The 26,385-nt window shown below is 32.7% G+C and overlaps 4 protein-coding genes across 10 annotated transcripts in view; 3 read left to right on the forward strand and 1 right to left on the reverse strand.

Annotated features, from left to right (window-relative positions):
- Window positions 1–9,041, forward strand: part of LOC140046900 (actin-binding LIM protein 2-like) — a 37,848-nt gene extending 28,807 nt beyond the window's left edge. For 2 of the 4 annotated variants that reach the window (XM_072091643.1, XM_072091646.1), the window contains 9 exons: window positions 700–714; window positions 1,551–1,613; window positions 1,913–2,317; window positions 2,825–2,851; window positions 4,493–4,560; window positions 5,831–5,894; window positions 6,134–6,330; window positions 7,697–7,768; window positions 8,304–9,041. In XM_072091643.1, coding sequence (XP_071947744.1) covers window positions 700–714; window positions 1,551–1,613; window positions 1,913–2,317; window positions 2,825–2,851; window positions 4,493–4,560; window positions 5,831–5,894; window positions 6,134–6,330; window positions 7,697–7,768; window positions 8,304–8,417 — 1,025 coding nt within the window. In that variant the 3' untranslated portion in view covers window positions 8,418–9,041. The remainder of the gene's footprint in view (window positions 1–699; window positions 715–1,550; window positions 1,614–1,912; window positions 2,318–2,824; window positions 2,852–4,492; window positions 4,561–5,830; window positions 5,895–6,133; window positions 6,331–7,696; window positions 7,769–8,303) is intronic. The other 2 variants (XM_072091645.1, XM_072091644.1) reach the window with 2 other exon arrangements.
- Window positions 9,042–11,090: 2,049 nt separating this feature from the next.
- Window positions 11,091–14,265, forward strand: LOC140048103 (uncharacterized). The gene is made up of 3 exons (XM_072093119.1): window positions 11,091–11,213; window positions 11,573–11,691; window positions 12,099–14,265. The coding sequence occupies exons 2-3, from the start codon at window positions 11,605–11,607 to the stop codon at window positions 13,518–13,520; spliced, it is 1,509 nt and encodes a 502-aa protein (XP_071949220.1). The 5' UTR covers window positions 11,091–11,213; window positions 11,573–11,604; the 3' UTR covers window positions 13,521–14,265.
- Window positions 14,266–14,318: 53 nt separating this feature from the next.
- On the reverse strand, window positions 14,319–15,855 carry LOC140048104 (swi5-dependent recombination DNA repair protein 1 homolog). 2 transcript variants are annotated; one of them, XM_072093122.1, is made up of 3 exons: window positions 15,838–15,855; window positions 15,149–15,723; window positions 14,319–14,604 (listed from the first exon to the last, which is right to left on the reverse strand). In XM_072093122.1, exons 2-3 carry the CDS (start codon window positions 15,383–15,385, stop codon window positions 14,425–14,427), a joined length of 417 nt encoding a protein of 138 aa, XP_071949223.1. In that variant the 5' UTR covers window positions 15,386–15,723; window positions 15,838–15,855; the 3' UTR covers window positions 14,319–14,424. The 2 variants fall into 2 exon arrangements, with proteins under 2 accessions (XP_071949223.1, XP_071949222.1); XM_072093121.1 differs by lacking the exon at window positions 15,838–15,855 and having other exon boundaries at window positions 15,149–15,832.
- Window positions 15,856–15,962: 107 nt separating this feature from the next.
- The window catches only part of LOC140046902 (condensin complex subunit 2-like), a 28,996-nt gene continuing 18,573 nt past the window's right edge, over window positions 15,963–26,385 (forward strand). Inside the window, exons 1-6 of one of the 3 annotated variants that reach the window (XM_072091649.1) lie at window positions 15,963–16,259; window positions 20,218–20,537; window positions 20,799–20,891; window positions 21,102–21,222; window positions 21,841–21,884; window positions 21,966–22,037. In XM_072091649.1, the coding sequence (XP_071947750.1) occupies window positions 20,229–20,537; window positions 20,799–20,891; window positions 21,102–21,222; window positions 21,841–21,884; window positions 21,966–22,037 (639 nt within the window). In that variant the 5' untranslated portion in view covers window positions 15,963–16,259; window positions 20,218–20,228. The remainder of the gene's footprint in view (window positions 16,260–20,217; window positions 20,538–20,798; window positions 20,892–21,101; window positions 21,223–21,840; window positions 21,885–21,965; window positions 22,038–26,385) is intronic. The other 2 variants (XM_072091647.1, XM_072091648.1) reach the window with 2 other exon arrangements.

Consider the following 26,385-nt stretch of genomic DNA (forward strand, 5'->3'; position numbering starts at 1 on the left):
AGTGTAAAGTTACAATTTCAGGTCCAGTGTGAAACAAGGCTTAAAACAATTTCTGAAAATAAAACTTTCAAAAAGATGTTTGCAGTTTTGAGAGAGTTGAGGGATAATAATTTGCCTGTCACCTACATACCATAGAATATTGAGAATATAGGATTTATTTTACACATTTTTAGATAAAATTTAACCAAAGATTAGAGTTGTATTAAAGATGTATTGTCCCCAATTCTTTGCTATTTTGATTTCCTATAATAGTTGTCCACTTTGACCAAAATTTGGATTGAAAAAATGTATTTATCCTGAAAAAACTGTAATTGAAAGCAAAAAATAGTCAAATTGGCTGCCAGCCAATCGGTTTTTGATTGAATTTGTCCATTTATTTTGTCTTTTTCTAAGTGAAAACATTATTTTTTTTTTTTTTTTTTACGGAAGTGATTAACTTTATTAAAACTACAAAATTCATTCCAAAAAAAATTCAAAGTCTGATTTAATTAATCTTCATTTTTCATGTTTTTGAGGGACAATACATCTTTAAAAATGTAATTACCATATTATTTTTATCCATTGCATGTTTTAGTTACCATACATTTAGTTGTAGTTGATATAGCGCACATTAGTAACACCTTTTGTGTTGTGTTTTTTTTGTCTTTTTATTAATGTTTAATTATCACCATATCCTTTGACGTTTCACAATGTTGCCAGAATTCACCAGAATGGGTAAATAATCACCTCAATTTTGTTTATCTTTGCATGCATTTGTAGATTTTTTCTTTTTCAAACCATTTTATGTTATGTTTGAAAATGTTATGCACTTTGTGTACACCACGTATATTAGTTCTTAAAAAAATTAATAAAGAGAATTCTCACTCCTAAAGGTTGATCAAAGCATATTGATACATTGAGAAACTCAACAGTTCTTTTCAGAACTAATATACGTAAAGTACCGCAAATTTTATATCAACATTTGATTTCGCCATGCAAACCTTCAAACAATATATAATGTTATCCACCTTATTAAATGTGTTGGTGTTTTTATGTATAAATATGGACACAAATGTTTTCAATTCAGTTTCTTGCTGTTGTATAAATGTCTGTTGTTATTGATTCTATCTGTTTTAATCTACTCTACCTTTATTTTTATTATTTTTATTTATTATACTCATATATGTTTATATTGCATGTTTAATTGTGTTAAGGATGCACCATTATTATGTGTGTGGCTGTTCAAAAAGCGTTTTCCGAATAAATTATTATTATTATTGATTCATATTAGAGACAATAATATATAACTTTAAGTGTTTTCATCTTGCTATTTTAATCTGTTGTTTACTTTATAATAACATTATCAAGCATCATGTCCATGTTGCTTCAATTGTTAGGTATAAGTTTCAGGAAATGACTAAACCCTCGGGGGTATACAAACTTACTATTCTTTATCGATACTATTTTCATAATTTTTATTATCACCACCATAATAAATTAGTTCAATACAATATCATAAAGTGTATTAAAGTAATATTTATCAATATCTTTTTGAATTTATTTATTTTTAGATTCAAATCCGCAACATTTTATCACTCCGAACAAAACGGAAACTGATTCTTGGCTTGCCAAAAGTAAGTTATTTTTTCGTGTATATTAAAGAAAATAAGCCTTTTTAGATACAACCATAGAGATATTATATTATGTTAAAACTTAAACAATAACAATAAATTAATTGACCTTCCAATTTTATTCTTTTAATAATAAATAAACTTAAGATAACAGACATAAAAGTTAGATATAACCATGTTTGAACCAATCATATTGCATGTGGGCGGTGTCTCAATTACAGATTGGTGTCCGCAATATGTTTAAAAAAAATGTTCTTTTAATAGTAGTTTGTTTTCTAATTTAATGGTCGTGTTCTCTCCAGGAATGAAACCAAAACCAGCCAAGATGTCTGAATTATTAATGACTAAACAGCCCCCTCATTTGGACAAAGATCTATCAAACAGCATCATCAACGAATCAAAGTACCCAGCCTCATCGAAACCAGCAGAGGGTGTACCTGCTAAGATTGAACGAGAGGACTTTCCAGCTCCGCAAGTGTACTTTGATCGCTTTCGTAGCAAGTCTGAAGGGTTCCTCGCTAAGCAGGAGGAGGAAGAATTTGAAAATGACGTGTCAAGGGTCGCTTCTCCACTAGGTCAAATGATTCTCAGAGAAGAGTTTGAAAAAAAGAAAGAAGAAGTTATTGATCCTCGTACTGTTTCACGTACCCCCTCTGGGAAATCAGAACCAGCGCGACAATTGCGATATTCAACCTCATCGCAATCAAGTGAGTGATGACTATTAATTTTGTATGTCTTGAAAATGTGTGTGTTAGTGATACTAGCCCGGATACTATAGTCTACCACAATAAGAAAAACAGACAATCTTTTGCCCCACGTATCCTGGAGATTTCGCTATTCTAAGATCCAAACTATTCTCTTAAAGATGTATTGTCCCCCTGCCATTTTAATATCACATAATAGTTATTCACTTTGACCAAAAACTGGATTGAAAAAAAAATATTTACCTGAAAAAATGTAATTTAAAGCAAAAAATAGTCAAATTGGGTGCCAGCCAATGGGTTTTTGGTTGAAATTAACCGTTTATTTTGTCATTTTATATGAGAAAAATTTTTTAAACGGCAAGGATTAACTTTATTAAAACTGCAAAATGGCCTAATTAAAGTCAGATTTTATTAATCTTCATTTTTCATGTTTTTGGGGGACAATACATCTTCTTCCTGTCTCCATAAAAATGTCCAATCTTACGTTTTGTGACATCTCTTTGTTTGCAGATGCTCTTAGAAACCGATGGTCATCAGGTGAGGGTTGTCATGACAACTATTTGTCATTCATTCAATCCTGCTTGTTTTCTGTCCATTCAACCAAATTTATGATTTTTTTGTTTTATTTTAATTTCATAATAAATTAAATTGTATGTATTAACATTCCTGCATTCTGTGCTCACTATTATTTTTATTCTTACTTACATCTGAAGTCTTAGTGGCATGCTTAAAAATGTTTGAATACTGATTGAAACATTATCGTTTTAGAAATAAGCCCATGATTTATGTATGTTTTTGCAGATTCTTTTTGTTTGTTTTTACACCAAATTTTTTTATTTTTTCGTTAACCATAAAAACAATTCCACGATACAGAATTCAGTGACAATATACCACAATGAAAACATTTTCCTCTGGTTTCGATTAGTATTAAGATATAGTTCATTAATTGTAAACCAGTAAATAACTTACGTGTCAAGACATTTTCGTCAAGCCGTCAGTTGTGTTTTACGATGCCGATTGGTCTCGTTTTCAGCCACTGATATGCCCAAATATGGTAGTGGCATGTCCATATATGGGCACATCACATTTTTTGTTACATAAAGTTTAAACAGAGCTTAAGTTATTAAGTTATCAGGTTTACAATTAATGAACTATATCTCAATATACCACTGATTGCATAATACTGTATGCCTTCGAATTGTGTCATAGCATGATAGCCAAGTGATTTGTTTGAGCACACACTAATGTGTTTGAAAAGTGCGTTTGTTATGTTTATGTTTAATAGTCATCATTATTTTTGTAATATGATAAATTACAGTAGAATTCTTTCTATTGTTCTCCTAGTAATGGTGTCCCTTAAATAGAGGTTGGTTTTGGTGTTAAAACATATCTATTACCTTTCCTTTAAATTGGAAAGTGTCAATAAGGATGTCAGCTGAATAGGGGTGTCCCATACAAGAGGTTCTACTGTAATTAATTGTATTCAATAATCGACTCTAAATAATGCTTCATTTTATTGAAGAATTATGTTTAAACATAGAGAAATATTATATTATCTCTATGGATTAATCAATGATAGATGGCACTTGCCTAAATAAACTCTGAAAAATTAATTAAATTCTAAAAATATGTTGTCTATAATGCGCTTGAAAAAAAAACTGCATTTGAGCAAATTGAATGTAAACGATGAACTAAAGACATTTAACAATGGATTAATAGATAGTGCCTAAGTAAACTCTGAAAAAATAATTAATTAAAATTAAATACTAAAAATATGTCTACAATGTGCTTGAAAAAAAAATGAATTTAGAAAATTGAATGTAAAGATACACTAAGACATTATGCATGAGCATGACTACGAATGATGAGGAATTTAAATGCAAGAAATCTAAATTTTGCTTTAAATAGTGTTCATTTTATTCCAGTCAAATTTAAAGAGTTTATAGCCGAAGGTGAGTGGTGAATGAAGCAGTTATTTCTGGCATCATGGATTTTTTGAAAATTAAATAATTCTGAAAAAAATGGTTTTTCAAGAACTAAAATATTTTTAGTATAAATTGCAATGTGACAAATAAAGCAAATCATTTACCAAATATACCTGATTTATCAAAATAAGTACCAGCACATATTGACTGTTTTTTTCTTCAATACTAATGATTTGTTTTATTTTATTTAAAGCAAACTCACCTAGCACCAAAAGTGCAACACTGCCCTCAAACATGAGGCATTCGTCAATGTCTCCAACTGTAAGTATCTTACAAAGTCAAAGGACTTTTATTTTATTTATTTTATCTAAATATGTTTATACAGGTTACATACGGTCAAAATAAATCTAAGGGCAAATTACTTGAAAAATGCGTGGCTGTTCACCAATCATTAATAAGGATTTCACATAACTTAATAAATATTTAAGTATCCTCAAATTGCATACTTAAATTAATTTAAGTCTATATTAACGTATCTTAAGTGTGAATGGTGAATATGGCCACTGTATCTCAATGGAGATACAAATATAATAAGTACTGACAAATTGACAATGCTGTGGGTATGTGGCTGAATAGCAATGGTGATACAAGTAAAATGAGCACTGACAAATTGACAATGCTGTGGGTATGTGGCTGAATAGCAATGGTGATACAAGTAAAATAAGCACTGACAAATTGACAATGCTGTGGGTATGTGGCTGAATAGCAATGGTGATACAAGTAAAATGAGCACTGACAAATTGACAATGCTGTGGGTATGTGGCTGAATAGCAATGGTGATACAAGTAAAATGAGCACTGACAAATTGACAATGCTGTGGGTATGTGGCTGAATAGCAATGGTGATACAAGTAAAATAAGCACTGACAAATTGACAATGCTGTGGGTATGTGGCTGAATAGCAATGGTGATACAAGTAAAATGAGCAAAAAGCTAAATCAAACGATAAATAGCCAGAAAGAAATTGCAGAGCTTTTGTGTAGCGTTAACCCTTCCTCCGAGTTAGTTTAACCAAGGAAGAATGATATTTATAAAAACAATGGGATTAAAGTATTTCTAACATGGAATGTTTAAATAAAACACCTGTTCTTTAGCTTACCATAAGGACCCACAAAAACACTCACATTGTGCTGCAGCGATTGCTTGACCATTTTTTTAACTTAAAGATGTATTGTCCCCCTGAAAAATATTTTAACATTTTTCTTTGTTGAATATGCAATTTTAATTTCACATAATAGTTATCCACTTTGACCAAAAATTAGATCGAAACAAAATTTATTTACCTGAAAAAACTGTAATTTAAAGCAAAAAATGGTCAAATTGGCTGCCAGCCAATGGATTTTTGGTTGAATTTAACCATTTATCATGTTATTTTATAAGTGAAAACATTTTTCTTCATGGTTTTTTTTTCTACATAAGTGATTAACTTTATTAAAACTACAAAATAAACTATTCAAAGTCTGATTTAATTAATCTTTATTTTTCATGTTTTTGGGGGACAATACATCTTTAAGTTTTAAATCTATTTATAGAATGGATATTTGTCTCCCAGATCTTGTACACTTCCAAGAGACACTGACACCTGGAATGGTGAAGGTATGTAATTTGCATAAAATTTAGAAAATGATGTGCTCATTGTTGTGGTCATCAACTGACAGGGGAGATAGTTAAGAATGCTATAAAAGTGGTATACAGTGGTAGTATGGATGCAGACATTGCAAACTTAAATTGTTGATCTGGTGCCAAATCCAGGTAAAAGATAAACATGCATACCTACTTATATTGTAGGAATCACTAAAGTGTGTTATATTATATTAATATATTTTATTTTGCAGTTTATTTGGACTACTCGTCCCCCGTTTCGTATGGTAGCAGTACACCAGTGCTTTCAGGGAGCTCATCTCCTCGTAATGGATCAATAGATGGAGGATTTAGCCCTACCTTGCACCCGTTGTCAAACGACGATGAACATCGGTTGCGTCTGTTGCGAATTGCTCAAGGTCGATCCATGCCAAATGTGGCTACTGGAAAGGTTTGTAATTTTCTACTTTATAGAACCGTTAAAACACTTTGTTAGGATGCATGGAATGGAGCAGTTAAATTGGATTTGTTGGAATGATTGTAATGTAAATCCCACCCAATGCAATGTATATATCCTCAGAATTCACCAAATATTGCAGTGTCGTAGTCACAAGAACATAGTTGCCAACCTTGAAATGCGCGACAGACTACACCATTTTGTAGGGGGGGGGGGGGGAAATATTTTAGTATTTTATACTTTTAAAATATACCAATTATAATTTGAATGCATTTTCCTCTCTAATAGTAATAAAAAATGATCACGCACATACTTCTGCTAAATATTTGACAAATACGTGGTCGCGCATGTGTTTGTTGAAAATGTGTGTTTCATTAAAAATCAACCGTCCCGCACGATGCAAGACTGTTTGTAACTATGCAAGACTTAAAGCAATACGATGGCCGCAAAAAGGGGAAAACAATCCCCTGTGCTGGCTACAGGGTTGTCAAAGCCTTCTGATTGAAACCTTACCAACCTCACCGGTGCCTATGGCCCTGTCAGGGTAACGATCAATAATTTTGAATTACCTTGGTTTTTCCCCATATTGTAGGAATACTATGAAACTGAATGTCAGGTTAGCATGTTTTGCCCTTTGTTTTTTTTCAACAAGTACCCATTTTAGCATCTTTCATTGAATTAATAAAACAATATTATCACCTGTACCGTATGTTTTATTTGATACACTTCCTGTCTCTTTCTCTATCTGCATTGAACTACTGTTTCCACTCACTATTTTTTTCTCTACTATAATATCAAAACATAAAATTATGTTAATGTTTATAATAATAAACATATTAACGTCAATATTTTTTAAATCATTGTTATAATTGTTGTTATATCATTATATTATATTATCGATGATAATGATGTTAACATTATCAAGAGTGTAGCATTATCTAATGTTATTGCATTTTAAAACATTGTAAAGCTTTGTCTACCATATCACATTTTATGTGCCCATATATGGACATGATGATACCATATTTAAGCATATCACTACCATATTTGGGCACATCACAGCTTTAGGGATGTTCCGGAACGTACTTATATTCTGTAAATTTCATTTTTATTTTTTTACTAAAAAATGTAATTCTCCCAAAACCTAAAGGACGTACAAAACTTATTCCTACATGCAACAGACACATTTTTCCAATACCAAAAGACTAGACATTATTATATTTTTTTATAAACAACAAATTTTGGTTTTGGTATCACTTTTTTCAGAGAGTCTGGTTTTGAAATGTTTTTATTTTTGTACTAATTTGCACACACATTACAGTATTCTATTATCTGCAAAATATTAATGTTCATTTTGTAGGTTTATCCACTAGAATCATTGCTCACAACGAATTACAGACTTCCAAAAGATGTGGACAGAAAACATTTAGAGGTATACTGTTATATATTTTAAACAAGATGTTATGTGAGGGGAAAACAAGATGTATTATGTCCTTTATTCTATTGTTAACCTTTTAAAATGAGATGACCCCTCCTCCTCCTCCATTCCCTTCAGTCCTTCCTATCCATTCTGATCTGTTATAAGTTGAATTCATCACTTTTACAATTCAAACATCCTTTGTTAGATGATGTTTAGGCGCAGATTTAGGCGGGGCTAAACAGGTGTTAGTTCCCCCTAAAATTTAACTTTTTAAAATAAAATAATTACTATTTTTATTTTTCTGCAACCTGACGGATCGTTTTTATCATTTATAAAAAATTTAGCCCCCCCCCCCCCCCCTAATCTATAATTCTGGATCTGTCCCTGATGTTAACGAACAAAAAATGTTTGCAAATAAGAACTTGCATCTATGATATATTTCTATTAATATGAAATTTATTATTAATTTGAATCTGTTTTACAAATATATATATTTTGTTTTAAAATGTCCAATTTCTTATAATTTAATTTTTTATTGTTACTGTAGCTTCATCTTTCAACACGCGATTTCTACAGGGCATTCAAAATGGGGTTTAACCAATTTAGTGATTTACCAAAATGGAAGCAACGAGATCTCAAGAAAAATGCACTTCTGTTTTAGTGAGATATGCCAAGCCATTGTATCAGTACCTAGTTATTTAAAAACATTGGAATATACAGGGTAGAATACGTCTTTGACAGAGATCTTGGAGTGTTGCTCAAATGTTACGAGTGTAAGGTACACAAATAAAACATATCTGTTGGGAAAGATATTTCCTGTTAACTATTCAGTAATCGTATAAAAAAATTTCTTTAAATATGTTTTAAACTTTGACCTTGAATATGGTTTGACTGCTTTTCTGCGCATTTGATTTTTTAATGAAAAAATATATTTAGTCTTGAAATATATTTAAAGTTTACAGACTGAACAAGAAAAAGATTATGATTGTGTATGTGATATTAATGATAGACATTTAGTGAATATTGCAAATTAGATATTTTCTCTATATTATATTCTATATTAAAAGAACACTGTACAGTATATTTATTACTAAATTTAAAATAATGAAATTACTTATTGTGGACATTTATTTAGTGTGTAAGTAAATTTTATCCTTAATGAATTTGTTAGAAGTTATATTTATTTTATCATTGAAATTAAAATATTTACATTTTCTCTGAATTCACATGTAAACATACAGATGTTTGGTTTTCCTATGGTTAGTTAAAAAACTATTTTAAGAAATCATTTTAATGTTAGGTATATTTAAAAATAGTTTTATTATACTTATAATAGTGTAATAATTTGATTTTAATGCATATTTTAAACGTATTATTTTAACAAAACATAAATATTATAAACTACTCTAGAATATAAAATATATATTTGAAGAAAATTTGAAATTTTAATAATTCTAATAGATATACTTTGATATACATCATTATATTCTTATAAATCTATATTTCAATAATTAATAATACACTGGTAATTTGCAGCTAAAATTTCAAATTCAATTTTTCAAATTATTAAAGAAAAAAAATCGATTTGCATGAGATTTAGACATTCTCTTCTGCTGTATTTAAGTATTATCACTGATGTAAATAATATTTTTGTATAAAATAAAATAATTTGTTCCTGTTGAAATTTTTAGGAATTATTGGTTAATGTTAGGTAGATTAAATATTTCAATAATATGAATAATATTATTTTATATTAATTTTAAATTTTAAACTTTAACACCTGAGCAAATGTCCATGTGTTTTTCCCCTGATTCATTTGTTATTTTGTAAAAACATGACTAAATCTTTAATCTGATAAAAATACTTTTCATTTTTTAGTAGATATATATACCAAAGATTACAAATTGATTACAATTTAAAATAATTGTGATAAAATTCTGATTTTTTAAAGAAAAATTATTCAAAATCTACAGTACATAATGGCATTGAAGTGAATGATTCATTTAAAATAATAATTTAACTGAATAGATTTAGAGATAACTATATATATATTGATTAATTAAATTTCAGTATATCACCGGGCGGTTTAGAATTAATGTTCATTGCCTGATGTGTTTATATATATATTGATATGCGCAATTAAATTGCCTAGCTTATGGGGTTTACTTCCTTCCCCCCCCCCCCTTTTTTTTTTTTTACTTTACCTATAGAGGGCTCATAAGAAGTAAATAGTTTAAAGATTAGAATGGATCTTGCACACAATAATTCATTGCATGGTACCAATTACATTTTACTATTAATTAGATTTTTAATTAGATTTTTAATTAGATTTGACCTACATGTTTTTGTAGTTTACTCTCAATTGAAGACTATTTATGATGATTTTGTTAGCTTATTTCTCAAATATAGTTATTATCATTATTAGGCCATAGGCCTCACAGTGTAAGTGTTACACATTGGAGATTGTGGATTGTTGAAAATACAAATCCCAGCCCTATACTCTACTCCTTAATGTAAGCCTAAAAGAGACTTGGTTTTAGAAAGCATTGGTTTTCCAGGCATTTCCAAAGTATTTTCCCCAAGCATTACTTACCCAAGCATTGGTTTCCCATCCTGTAATTGGCAAGTCATGTACAGACATGCTGTTGCATGGCGTGACAACAAAAACAACACCACTCTCCATGTGTAACATTTTTAAATGTTTTGTTTATGTTGGTTTATCAATGTCAATCAATATCAATGTCAATCAATATCAATCAATATTATTCCTATTTGCCAAAGGTTAATATGTGATATCAAGTGCTATAAATTAGTTAAAGATAGTTTATGATGTCATGATTCAAATTTTTCTCTTGTGCACAACAAAAAGCTCCATGCATCCTTAATGGAATAAATCTGCATTCAAATGTGCAATTTAACTTTTTGTATGTTGTTTTTATTTTTAGTTTTGGGTGTTTTTTATACATTTTTAAAAAAATAGGTTATTTTATTAATTTTTTTATTTTTCGATTGAATAAATAAAAGAAAACTTTATGTGAAAAAAAATGTGATGTGCCCATATATGGATATGATGATATGATACCATATTTGGGAATATCACTACCATATTTGTTTGATAGTGTAGACAGAGCTTAAGGCTCTTATTTCAGAAAACCTAAAATTGCTGACTTACCTACCCACCTACACTAAATGACAATAACAAAGTAAGTTGACCCGATTCATTAGCGTTATATTCCCAATTGTCGTGATCACAATTTCCTACAGAATAGTTGTTAAGGAAATGGACAACAATGTAGGCCATTGAGGAACAAAACTTGTTATATTAGTCATCCAAGTATATTTGCACCGTTTCTATTTTAAATCGCCAGTGCAGACTGAATCCAATGGATGGATAGCATGGAAGTAACAGCTTTTCTTTTAAATAGGATTTCTTTTTAAACAGAGAAATATATTTAAGGTAGGTCAACATGAAATTATTATATGTATTATCCCCCCAAAAAAGATTAATTAAATTAGAGTTTGAATAGGTTATTTTGTAGTTTTCAAGTTAATCACTTCCGAGAAAAAAAACCCCCAAAAGTAATATTTTCACATATAAAAAGACCAAATAAATAGCTGGCAGGTAAGTAAATTTTGTTTAGACCCAATTTTTGGTCAAAGTGGATAAATATTATGTGACATTAAAATGGCATAATCAACAACAAAAAATTGACAAATTATTTTTCAGGGCAACACATCTCTAAGCGACAATGTTTAAAATATTTTCATCTATAAATATTATTTTTATTGAACACCATAGTTGATTTCAAATTGCAGTTCTTCATCGAAAATCTTTCCATCAAGCAAAGATGAGACTGTTTATACTGTTTACCATGTTGGTAATGAAGAGTTTGCTAGCAGAATGTAAAGCAACGTACCGTCACCAGGATAAACAGGTTGGTATGACGTACAAACAAATAAATTTATCTTGGCACAAACCACCATATACCATAGACCCAGGAAGACACACTTATACATCGGTGGCGTGGCGTAACATCTATGAGCGCTCACTGGCTAAACCCAGGGAGCTTATGGATGCCCCGGCCCTGAGCAGTGCCCATAGGAAAAAAATGGCATTAAAATATGTTGAAAAAGGCTAAAACAGCCAAGGCTTCCAGCGTTGGAGGGCCCCTAAGGTTCCTAATCCAGGAGCCTCCGGCCTCTGCGTTAAGCCACTGTAATATATATAGTTTGACACTCATTCAAGTAACGCCAACAAACTTATTACCAAGTAAGGGACCAAATTTAATATTTGAATTAATTTAATGAATGGCTATTGATATCTTGTTTGTTGTTTTTTTAGGATGAAAGAACAAATGGAGGAAATGTATGCAAGCGTTGTTTTCTTGAAAGAGTGCGTGAAAATATTGTTAAACCTGTTAACAAGAATGAAGATACTGAAGTACAAGTTAATGTAAACACCAACAAAACATTGACAAATAATCAAGACAAAATATCAAACTCGTATTCAAAACTGAAAAGGAAAAAACGTAGTTGTTGGTACGTGTTTAATGCCGGAAAATCTGGAAATCCCAGTTTTACGATAAGGTGCAAAAACAACACTGACAATACAATGCCTGTAACACCTACCGAGATGACTGGAGACGGTGCATTTGCTAAGTTGTTGAGCCTGATTGGTTATGAAGTGTACACAGATCAAGGTAATATTCACGTTAACACAAAACGTATATCAGAAGTAACAATGGTGAATGAAAATATGCAAAAAGTTGGAAACAGAGGACAGAAACTAACATCTGCCGAAAAAAAGAAGCAAAGTTTTATGATAGGAGGAAGGCGCAAAAAACGTAAACAAAAACCAACAAAGGGTATGACATCTGCAGAAAAGAAACGTGCTAAGAAGAAGAGACAGAGAAGGAAATCAAAGAAAGGTCACAAGAAGCGTCAAGATCACATGGCTGGGGGAATTTCAGCATCTTCAATTTGGTCGTCCGTGCCATTAGAACCAAAGCCTACAGTTGGAGCTGGACGAGTGCTAACAACCAAGAGACCAAGGTCGCCATTAACGACAAGGTCAGGACAGACTTCTGTAACAAAATGGTGGAATGGATTTAAATGGTTATTCAATACCTCGGTTATAATTACCCTTCCAGATGGCACACATTGGTACTTCCCAGATGTTGCCAAGCAACCAGTGCCGGTAACAACAGTACCACCAGTTCCAACACCATTACCAAGAGAAAAGATTACACATTTGATTACAACTGAGAATACAATGCCGGTAACAACAAAAACACCAATCATGACAACACTTGCTGCCAAGTCAACAGCCCCAAAGAAACCAACACCATTAGTGACTGGTGCCAACTATCCAGTGTTTGGTGTTTCACCTTCACATGAGTGGTTCCCTGACCTGATAAAACCAACATATAGGTGGTATGCTGATGGTGCAAGGCCGACAGAATCCCACACATGGTTCACAGATAAAAAGGATCCTAGTAAAGATCACAAATGGTTTGGACAGCAGACACACAAACCAGTGACATCGCACAACTGGTTCCAGGATACTGGTGATCAAACGGCCGAGTCACATAAGTGGCATGGACAGGAAGGCAACATTCCGTCAAAAGATGAAACATACTGGTGGTTTGGATCTGCCATTAAACTGTTTCTACCGGAAGATGATTTTGATCCTAAACCATTACTTTCAAAGACATTCTTACAAAAGTTTTTAAAAAACATTGAGATAGACATTTTACCAAAATGACTTTTAGTAACCTTGTGACATGTATTTCCATGAATGAAAAAATTATAAGATAATAAGTAAATCAATACAAAATTATTAGAGTGACTAGTGAGTTTAAAGATGTATTGTCCCTTGAAACACAAAAAATGAAAAAAAAAATATTCTAAATTTAAATTGGCCATATCAAAGTAATATTAATGTTATTCACTTTAAGTCGAAAATTTGAGTCAAAAACAACAAGTTTACGTAATTAACAGGTAAATTAATTTGATTACATTTCGTCTGGAAAATCGTCACGTGTGAAAGTAAACAAAGATGTGACACCATTAGTATGCATTATGCATGATGCTAATTAGGATTGTTTACAACTCGTCGCAGTTGAGAAGGTGTTTTCACTCAGATCGCAAAGAAGTTTTATAATTATGCATACAGAGTACCCAAACAAGCACGTTGCATTATGAGATATGTTTTGATCGAAAACTTTGACTGGAAGTCAAAGTTATTTTTTGAACAAAAAAACGTCTGTATTTCGGTTAAATTATTTTTTTTTTCGACTCATTTTTGGTGAACGTTAATAACTAATGATACTTCAAAATGACCCACTTTTTTTTATACTTCTGCCACTTTTTTTATTTTTTTTTAATTAGTCAAAGGGACAATACATCTTTAAGCAACAGAATAGACTGCGAAAAGGACGACCACTGGGTTGAATAAATGTTACTGAACTTGTAGTGATGCTCACTTCCAAATGACCTGAATTCCCAGATCAAACCATTGTAAATTTTACCATAAAAGTAATGGACGGTGATAAATACTTCATGTAAAATAAAGAAAATAAGAGAAATGTTGTATGTAAATAATTTATTAATCATTTGTTATGAAAATAACGACATCATTATTATTTCACCATTAGATAATAGACTTTCTATTGAAATGAGTCCTCATCTTTCTTGTACTGCAACAAGTTAGCATCTAAATGCCACAGTTGAATGAGATCGTTGATGCTTGGTTTAGGCGTTGGCATTTGCATATGCAGTTCTGTCAATGACTGTTGGCAGGCTTCTCTCCATTTGTCAATAAGAATTTGAAGTTCTGGTAAATTATTCTAAATAAAAAGAAAAAATGTTCTTTAATGCTGAATAAATGTGACGAACCCATGTGGGACTATACTTGAAAGAGGTTCTGCACAGTAATGGAAGAAAAAAACTAAAAGAGATTAGAATATGGACTTGGTTAAATTACTTAACTTAAATGTTCTGTTTCTGTTCTGTTTAATTAATAACTACATAAGCTGACATTTACAGTGGTATTTCACAATTGTTATTAAGGATGTTAAGCTCTGTCTACACAATCAAACTTTATGTGACAAAAAATGTACCCATATATGGACATGAAGTCCATATATGGACATGATGGTGTCATATCACTAACATATTTAGGCATATCATTATCATATTTTGGGCACATCACACATTACTTTTTTTTATGATAGTTTGATTGTGTTTGTCTGTTTGACAGAGCTTTAAATCAAACTGTTGTGAAACTGTAAACGTCTACTGTATGCAGGAAATGTGTTATTCTGTTAAGCAATTGATGTTCATTTGCATTGTCGGACATTTTAGATGGGAATTATGATCAGAATTTAATACCTTTGCCCTGTATAATTTTACTAATCTCAATTGCCTCAATGTCTCTTGTTTTTGGGACACTAGTTTTTGCAAAGTTGTTCGTTCAGCAAGTAAATCTTCAATACATTCTTGGTCTTGCTTTAATTTTTTTGATTTGTCTTTATCCACTATGCTCAAAGTTTTCTGTTTTCTGCTAGAGTTGGAGAGTTTCTCAGGAGCTTGATGACATGGTTGTTGTTGCCGAGTTTGTTTTTCCATTGTATTGTCCGTATTTTAGTCTCGTTCGTAGTAGTAGGCTAGCTAGCCGGGTTTAGCCAAGTTAGGACTAGGCCTACTACTACTGTATATATAGCCTAGCCCTCTTTTGGATCCGCCAGGCTAGTCTAGCCAGCAGTGTTTAGATGGCTTGGGCCTCAGACAGAGTCAGAGAGGCTCTGTCTGTCTGCTGGCTACCTCTTTTCTTTACTTGTTGATGTTGTGGCCTACCTACTAGACTCGAAGCTAGCTAGCCTACTTACTAGGCCTAGCCTAGTACTAGCTTGTAAAATAAATCCCTCGAGCTAGCTATACTATTTAGTAGACCATCATATTGATGCCTATGAAATAGGAATTAGCTCAAAATTATACATTTTCACTATACAACATAAAAAATGGAGAGAAATTAACAAAAAAACATTCAAAACGGTGTAAACAGAACAAATCAAACATACCGCCGATGGTTCTGGTTGACTGATCACGTCTCAATAGTTAGGAGGCGTGAATAAAAAACAGACTATTTTATAAATACGGCAGTCGTTCAAATAGTTCAGTAACTCGTCACGGATTTCGCAATGTAGTATGGGATACTTGTAACGGCGCTAGTTTTTGATTTGTAATATTTTGAATGGAAAACAAAATTGTAAACAATTATTACTTATAATTACATGCTTTTAACCTAATGCATGACTAGGGCATTAATCGTTGATTATTGTGTAATATATTGTCATTATTTGGTTTTTATCGAAGGTCCTGCTGCTTAGCTTTTTAGGCGCAATACTGATAGCTTTTCTAGTAGGCCGCCTAGGCCTAGTTAGTGAGCAGATTACCAAGACCCAGCAAAGGCTCTCATCTCAGGTCTTATGTCATGACAATGGTAAAGTATTAAGTAGGCCTAGGCTAGAGTCAGTTAGTCATGGTCGGTAGAGTAGCCTGGGCCTTGTCTAGGCCTAGCTATTAGGCGGAGGCTAGTAGTACTAGCCTATCATTATAATGGGCAATGAAAAACAAATTTGAAAAATAGGCTCTAGCCTAGCCTTTCTTTTAGTAGTAAGTAGGCCTAGGGAATGCTGCGAATTACGATCATCTCGGTCGCGTTTCATTTCGGTCGCGTGTCAATTAAGGTCAATTTTCAACAATATCGATCGTGGTGTATGGCGCGTCAATTATGCATAAAGCATACGAAAATGGATGCTATTGTAGGATTGAGACTTAACTGACGTCCGATTTAACTCTCTTTCAGCACTCGGTGTTATACGTGTAGCAGTTCGAATTTATAAACCTGTTTGCATTTGTAACAATGTTTATCTATATTTTAAGGACACAACAAGTAGCTTACGAAGACGACTCCAATATGTTAATAATTATGAATGAGTAAATTGGGAATATTTGTTTGGTGCCAGTTAAAATCAGCATGGAGTAAAGTGAGAGAATTTACTGAGCTTTTTTATACACTATATTGCACTGAAAGATATTATTACGATTATGTATGTAATGTAACATTTTTTAAAAGCATAATGCATTGACGTGTCGCATTATGTCTCGTGCTATTGAATTAGAATGAAACCATATTGTCCCAACAACATAGAGGACCAACAGCGACCTTGAGGGGTATCACAACAGGTGTCTCGAAAACAGAGACCTCGAAAACAGAGACCCGAGACACAGGGTCTCTGTTTTCGACAAAATCTCGAAAACAGAGACTCCACTAAAACGTCTCAATATTAAGTCAATATTACGTTATATAGGGGGTCTCTGTTTTCGAGAAAAATTCGAAAACAGAGACCCCCACTAAAACGTCTCATTATATTGGGGTCTCTTTTTTCGAGATTTCCCGAGACCCCCTAATATAATCCCTGTTTATTAAGAGTGTTGCAAATACCCACCAAGCTTGGTCATAAATTATTAACACCCAACTTTTATCGCAAAAACCGTGAATTTATGTTTATTTATTTATCTATTTTTTTATTTTTTTTTTAATTCATTTCTTTTTTAAGGCTCGCCCAACACAATATATTTGTCTTCATCCTCCAGTCTGCCTCAAAGTCTGACCTCATATCATTTTGTTATTGCATTGTACGTTATTATCTTTTATGCTTGTAAATAAATGTTACGAAACTAGTGTCAGCTTTTTAAATAATCTCCCGCTTTTTAGCTTCTAAAAGACGCAGCATGCATTTATACATCTTACTTCTAGGACGTCGACCTTGTATTCCAAAATACACGCGTTCAAGAATTCATCAATTTCTTCTTATCGTTGCGGCATGTTCTTTGATCGGCATATCAGTTACCGTTTATTACTGATACGTCATTCTTGAGACGTTTTAGTGGGGACTCCACCCCCACTAAAACGTCTAAATAATACGTTATATAGGGGGTCTCTGTTTTCGAGTTTTTCTCGAAAATAGAGACCCCCTATATAATGTAATATTGAGACGCTTTAGTGGGGGTCTCTGTTGAACAGAGACCCCCTATATAACGTATTATATAGGGGAAACAGAGACCCAGGGTCTCTGTTTTCGAGAAAATCTCGAAAACAGAGACCCCCTATATTACGTAATATTGAGACGTTTTAGTGGGGGTCTCTGTTTTCGAGATTTTCTCGAAAACAGAGACCCTGGTCTCTGTTTTCGAGGTCTCTGTTTTCGAGACACCCGTATCACAACAGACTGAATCGAAAAGGACGACGTGGTAAGAAAATTACTTATCAATTATTAATATTATGTATTATGTTGTTAACTTGCTCATGATAATTATAGTATATCGTTATTTTTTTTATTTCAGCAAAACTTCAACTCTACCTCTTAATCGGGCTGCTGCATGAAGAGAGTCAGAATGTTCACATCACAATGGAATTAGTTCATCGCGAAGATGTTGGCCGGCTTCAGCGACAAGCTTACCGACGTGCAACTAGAACGCTCTTACGCCTCTGGGACGAGTATCGCGCAGGCCAACGATCAGAGAGATCGATCCTTACGCTGGATCGCGCGTTACTGTATATCAAATGATGTTCGCGATTTGTAAATGAGATAGATGTAAATATTGCTAATAAATAAAAGATTTAAAAAATAGATAAATTAAATAACGTCTGTAGATGTAAATTGAGGTAAACATTGTTAATAAATAAAATATTAAATACATAGATAAATTAAATAACGTTTGTAGATGTAAATAAAAAGGTTTCAATTTGAATGATGAATGTAAACATTTGTATTGTATATGCGTTTTTGTTTTAAAAATAAAAGGATTGAATTGAAAAACAGTGTGAAACGAGTTTGTTTTGCATTACATTAATGTATCTATAATGTTTTGTTTTTAAACATATGTAAATATTTGTGTATATGTTTTAGTTTTAAAAATAAAAAGATTGAATGATCATTGACAAAAGTGTAAAGTGAGTTTGTATGTTATTTTTCCCGTCGGAAACAAATAGAATATTTAGAAAATATATCAAAATATAATGCTTATAATATAATTATAAAAACATTTAAAAAAAAAGTTAAACTAATATTAATAACATACATACTGTTTTTACAATATTTATTTAAATATAATGATTATTAATTATATAAAATCATTTTTAAATAAACACCTAAAAAATAATAGAGACTACACTTCGATCTTTAATTAGAGCTTACAGTGTACAGTACTGCATTGAGCGGCGTTCCATAGAAATCGCCGGAACTTCGATTTACCGGAAGCGCGACCGAAATGAAACGCGACCGAGATGATCCGATACCGGCCTAGGGGCCTATCACACCAAAATCAGTCCGGGCCAAAATCGGTCCGGCGGACCAGTTTTGGCTGCCAAAATCAGTCCGGGGGACCATTTATGGCTGCCAAAACCTGTCCGGCCGGACCAATTTTGGCCGCCAAAACTGGTCCGGGCAGTAGGACTGTTTTTGGCCGCCAAATATGGTCCGGTCTTACAAATATATGGTGCGCAAAATGAGTCGTAATGTATATATCATTAAAAAAAAGGCCATGATTAGTCATTATTGAAAACTACGGGGATTTATTTGTTATTTTAATATTATAAATTAAGCCTGTTTTTTTTATTATCATTATTAGTAGTAACTCATCAATAATTAATACTAATTGTTAAGCTTTTTGTATACAATATGTATCTCTGCCTGTTTTTAATCCATTTTTTCTTTTTTAACATCTTCGTTTCCCCATGATGTTAAAAACAATTTAATTTATTAATTATTTATGGTTAATCAATCAATATATCAATTCAATACAATTATTATAAAACAATTATCCAATATTGATTAGGCTGAGGACGGAAAAAGGCCTCAATCATAAATAAAATCTAGCTGGCAATATCAGCGTCTCATACCCGTTCATGTGAGTGTGTGGCAGGCCGAAATATGAGTGAACACCTAAGTCATGTTTTTAGATAAAATACATTTATTTATAGTATTTATCCGACAAGAACTTACTAATATATATCATGGGATATTTTTCTAGCCATAAACAACTTAAAACAGCATCATAGGCCTAGTAATTCAATTAAAATCGACAGAAGAAAAGCCCGGACCGATTTTGGCAGTGGCGGACTGCTTTTGGCCACAATTTTAAAGCCAAAACTGGTCCGGCCGGACCGATTTTGGCCCCGGACCATATTTATCGTGACAGGCCTACTAGAGGCCTATATATTATAATATTATTTAATATTCATAATTGAATAGCTTGCTTGCTTATAAATAGTATTATTACTTACTTAGTATATTATAATGTATATATTCCTTGTTTAGTCTATTTTTAGAATAAATTAATAACATTTTATTCAACATAATAAGATAAAAATGACAAAAGTTTTTGTTTAATAGCTTAAAGAATCATGTCGACACCAAACAATCCAAGGTCAATAAAGCGTACGTCAACTTCGGAGTACATCTCCCCATCCACAAGACGAGTACATTCAAGATTAGGAAGTGGATCCATTGCCACAACTTTTGTGAATGTGTCCGAGAACGATGATGCAGCTGAGCGACGAGAACGACGTAGGTCTAAGGTGTTGGAACTTCAGCGACAGTTACAGAGTCCAGCTACACCAACCAATAGGAGGCGGTCACTACCTTTAAATGGTTTATCCACTGACCAACTGACCGAACACTATTCAAGCTGCATCAAATTGTCGGCTGAAAATGTAAGTGGTTTTTTGGGTGGGAGGTTTAGGAGGAAATAATAAATCATGTCATGTATAGAGACCCATATTTCACATAGCATTGCTTAATCCTAAGGAAAGATGCTTTACCTCATCCTTCAGATAAGATGTAAAGCTGTTTTATCTCCCGGTGGGTTGATCACGGTAGGCGCTGCACTATCGTGGGTCCATAAAGGGTCTAATGTCAATTTCCTCAACTGCGGATAAACACATTACATTTAACCATGGTATTTTTTTTTATAGAAAATCAACGCAAAGAATGCATTTGGTTTACATTTGATTGACTATATGTCTGAAATGCTAAAGGAGAAGATGGGAGATCTTACAAACTTTCAGGTTTGTTAAAACAATTTATTGTCACTACACTGTCAGGCTTTTTGGGACAAAAAAATGTGCCCAAATATGGTAGTGATATGCCTAAATATGGTAGTGATATGCCTAAATGTGGTAGTGCTATGCCTAAATGTAATTTCTTGCCGTAATAACTGTATTTGTGTCTATAAATGACTCAATAATCACTATACTTGATTTAATTTGCAATTTTAGATGGCAAGCTGTACACTTGATGCTAGTGCTAAGATCTATGCAGGGAGAGTAGATGCTGTACATGCAGATACCTACAAGGTCCTTAGTGGTCTAGGCCATTCTGATAAATCAAATCAAAAAGGTTGGTTTATTTCATGCATAGTTATTGCCTACAATGAGTTGAGTGACCGAGTTCTGTTTATAATAATAATATTTGTTCTTACATACAGCTTATTACACAATGCTTCTAAGCGCTTTACATTATTACCCCTGTCATTCTTTTGGATCAAACACATATAGAAACATCCTCCCATAATGTAGCTAGTAATCAGCTTAATAACTACAAAATGGGTGCAGGGTCAAGGCTCTCCTTAATATCTGGTGGTAAAACAAGTCCTTTTGGTTTACTCTTTCTGTCTTATGTACACTTTAAAGCACAGAGTTCAACCATGTCACCCTGGTGTTCCAGTCCATCTTAGGCCTGCCAAATGAGCTCTGTTTGGTGTTAGCTGTACAGTATGACATGAAGGGACACTTGAGGGAGATGAAAATTGTATGGAATTCAGCCAATTAAGCTCATTCTCCTACTTTACAATTCCAACATTGTAGGTTTTGTCCATGTCTGTTTTTCCCACAATTTTACCATCCTTATTAAGATATGATATCGGTACATATTTCAATTTTTTTGCAATTTGTTCAAAATATGAGCAACATACAATAAAATGAATAACATTACATTATTGAATAATTTGCTTGACAGAACAACATGAGGGTGATGATGCCAAGGAAACAAAGAAGAAAAAAGTAAGTTAGCATTTTTAAAGATCTCCACTTTCAAAGTCTGTCTATATACATTTTCTTATAATTGAAATTTGTGTATTTAAGGCACGACATGGGAACACTGTGGTGACCAACCTTAACACAATCACAACCAACAAATTTGATTTAGAGTTTGAGGTAAGCACTGTTCACTACTTTACAACTATAGTAGCAATGTCATTTGTTATACAGTCAACTCTCCCACTATCGTACTCACTGAAAATAGAAGTTTAGAATTTTCTTGTGGTCCTAATACTCTAGTAGCTAGATCAACTTTCGCATGCACTTTGAGGTCCAGAGAATTTGACTTCAGAAATTGGTTTAGGATGGTCAAACAATCATTTTTGGCTTGGTTACACATTTTGAAAATGTGGCGAAAGGTCAAAAGGTCAGGGTGAAAGGTTATAATACCAAACACCAATAGGTCCTTAAATCTCGACAACCACTGGTCACAGCAAGGTAATTTTGGTGTCAAATTGATCGGAAGGTATACATTTATATTCAGTCTAATGGGACAATTTAGTCAAAAATGACCGGAAATGCCATTTCTGACCTTTGACCCACTACAGAGGGCATGTATGTATCTCCGTAAGTACTGGTCGTAGACACTTGAATTAGGTCCTAAAATGTTCACAGTATGCATTTATTTATTTGTTGCACATTTTGAAAAATGTTACAAAAGGTCAAAGGGTCAGGGTCAAGGGTTATATGAACAAACACAAATAGGTACTTGTATCTTGGCAACCACTGGTCGCAGCAAGTCAATTTTAGTCTCAAAATGTTGAGAAGGCATGTATTCATATTCAGTCTAATGAGACATTTTAGTGAAAAATGATCAGAAATGCCATTTCTGACCTTTGACCCACATACCAGGGCATCTTAATATCTCTGTAAGTACTGGTCGTAGAAACTTAAATTTGGTATCAAATTGTTGGAAATATACATATTTACATTCATTCTAACAGAAAATTTGGTGAAAAGATGATCAGAAATTCTATTAATTACTAATGTTTCAAACAAAAAACATACCTCTACACAACTTATTCTTCACATTCATTTAGACTAGACAAAAAGTAGTGAGCCCTCTAGCGGTCATTTGTGATTTCTGAGATTCATCGAAGCGCGACAACATCACCCGGAAATGATGTGAATTTAAAATTTTAATAGGGTTAAACTCTTTTAACCAATTGAAAGTCTTAAATTATAGTTCCTTATGAATAATTCATGAGAATAATTAAAGCAAGGGTTGAAGAAGCATGTGACTTGGTTTTTGGAACAGGATAGCAGTTATGATCGTGTCAGGTAATCATTGAATTTGCTCTTCTTTTTGTTAGATTTTATACGGTTTTTATCAATAATAATATTGTACATTTTTACGAGACCATAAAAAAATTCCTCAATTTTTGAGTAAACGAGTGACTAAATAAAAAGTTACTATGTAATGTAAATATTCGTTTGACAAAATATGGGCATGTTGATATTTTCAGGTATTTTTTAAATGGCGATTGAAATAGGTAAACAAATCACATGTATAACGGTGGTTTGTGCGAAGCTGGGCCTAGCCTTGATGGTCCAACGCGTACTGCGTGTTAATCAATGCGTATAAGATACACACGTAGTCGTTTAGGCCAATTTTTTTACATGTTTATTTATTAATATTAGGCCCCATTCTCATTTATTTTAATTAATGTACTGAATGTACCACACTTTACAACTCTATATAAATTAGATTTTGTACTTGTATTAAATTCAAACGTTTTATGGGATTTAAAACATCAAGCTAGGCCTTGTAGTAGGCCTAGGACCACATGCTAGGTTTTTCAGCCTAATTTATCATGCAGTAGGCCTATACCTCTAGTCCATCTTTCAAATACATATTTAAATTAACATACTTTTTATATTTCTATATTTTTTATAGGATCTGACTCCAGAAAACATTTGCATCACTTGAAAGCGGCTATTTATGGACAGCATGTTGACATTAAAAAAAATTTGACCAGCTCTTATTAATTAAATGTCTTTTAAATTAAAGGTTTTCATTATAATGAAATGTACGGTGACAGAAATTTAAATGATTCTCATAATTGAGGTTTCTCATAGATTTAATATTGAAGGTAAATAAATAAAGCTGTTTGTTATTCTTGCCTTTAGAAATAAACATGTTGTTAGTACTATATTATTAGGCCTAGGCCATTATACAAATTAAAACTAAACTAGATTTGAACTCGTCACTACGGACGAGTTAGGTTATCCGCAGCACGTCATACGTTAGAATATTGCGCGCAGAAAAACGATTATGCCATTGAAAAAATGTTAGTGCGCTCTCTATTTTGTGTCACGTCTGAGTATATACGGTATACACTATATTCTGTATACGTACTACATACAGTGCAGAATAGGTGAAAATAAGGGACCCAAGTTATTGACGCTTTTGGACATGATGACGTCATCACAATTTAAAAAATGGTAGATTATGCGAAAGATAATTGATTGGCATAGACAATATAAAAAAATGGGGGGAAATGGAATTCGGATAAGTGGAGATGCGCTCTATTAAATGTGATGAGCTATGACGAAAGAGACAAAAATCCTATATTTTATATTTGAGTGGCCATACGATGACGTCACTATGTCTTGTTAGCCATATCGATGCCTGATTCGATATCTACAAATCATTAACTTCCAGAATGTGTAATTTAAAAGAAGTTCACCTCGTAGTTTACAATCTATGACTGTTTTAAAAAAGGCATAATTTTGACGAATTTTTCAACTTTTTCTTCAAAAACGCGCGCAAATTGTTGAATTCTACGTGCTCGTATGACGTGATTTTAAGTCGAAATTGATTGAAAATTGGTAAATTTACTAGAAAAGGCTGAAAAAACAAAAATCAAGCAAAAAAAAAATGTTTTTGCGCTACGTGCGCACGCGCGCGTAAAAAAAATGCGCACGCGTGGGAATTTTTGAAATGCTCAAAATGCCCTGAAACGCGTAGAAAGTTGATTAGAAATGGATATTTCGCAATTTGAAATTTTAAACGCGCGTGCGCGCGTAACTTTATGTCAAACATGCCATTTTTAATCCATAGAAAGTTTGCCCTTGATATGACTTAAATGTTCACCAAGTGTCATTACAAAATGACTTTTGGTTTTTAGTCTATGTTAAATACGCAAAATTCATAAAATCGCGCGTAGCTTACGCTGCGCGACTCTAAAGAAAAAAAACGAGCTGTCCTGCACTTCTACAGATAGAGGTAAATCTTCTGACAAAGTTATACGATGTAATGTTGATCAGAATTTGAGATACACGTGACACAAAATTTTGGGAAAGAAAGAAGAATAACATAGAAAAACTAGATTTGAACTCGTCACTTTGACGAGTTCGGGTTATCCGCGCATACGCAACATGCACATACTTTAAACTATATGAACCTCGACAATTATTATGCCATCCTATGACATGAAATAAATATCTTTACAGTGCTGAATTGTACCGATGTTGTACAGTATTTACAGAATACACTGTATATGTTATATACAGTGTAGCATAGACGGAATTACGAGACCCATCTTTTAAATCCAATTATTAACACGATGACATCATCAAATTGACATATAAAGATAACCACTTTAGAAGATAATTATCTAAATAATTACATTAAAACAAATTTGAAGAATTTTGGGAACGTAAAAGTGAGATGCGCTCTCGTTTAAACGCAATGAACTTTTACGCAAGAGGTGAAAATATGACTTTTTGAATTCAACTGGCCATATGATGACGTCACAACATCTGATTGAAAAAATATTCACATGAATTCGTATCTACAATCCAATAGCTTCAAGAAAACGTTTTAATAATGATTATCACTTATAACTCTGACGAGCTATAACCGATTGAAATTTACTGTAAAGATAAAAATAAGTGACCCACGTTATTTACATTTTTAGACATGATGACGTCATAAAAATTAAAATATTTTAAACTCATGCGAAAGATAGTTGATTGACCTAGACAGTATTAAAATATATGAGGAAATGGAATACGTATAAGTGATATGCGCTCTATTTAATGTAATGAGCAATAACGAAACAGTAAAAAATCCAATATTTTACATTTGTGTGGCCATACGATGACGTCATAACATCCGAGGGGTAAAGATTCTGCATGAATTCATATCTACAACATATCTGCTTACATATTAAATTTTAAAAAATGGGGGTAACGGTTGATCCTGAGGAGCTATAATAGATTCAAAGTAGGCATAATTTTGACAATATTTTGTCTTTCTTGAAACTAAAACGCACGAAAATTGTCTAAATCAACGTGTTCGTATGACGTCATTTTAATTTGAAATGATGTCAATCTTTTTTAAAATGACTAGGAAAGGCTGGAAAATCATAATTCAAGAGAAAAAAACATGATTTTCATGCACCGTGCGCACCATACGCGTAAATTTGTTTGCGCGCGCGGGAATTTTTGACATGTTTAA

Source organism: Antedon mediterranea, chromosome 4, assembly GCF_964355755.1.
Source record: "Antedon mediterranea chromosome 4, ecAntMedi1.1, whole genome shotgun sequence".
Classification (NCBI taxonomy): Eukaryota; Metazoa; Echinodermata; class Crinoidea; order Comatulida; family Antedonidae; genus Antedon; species Antedon mediterranea.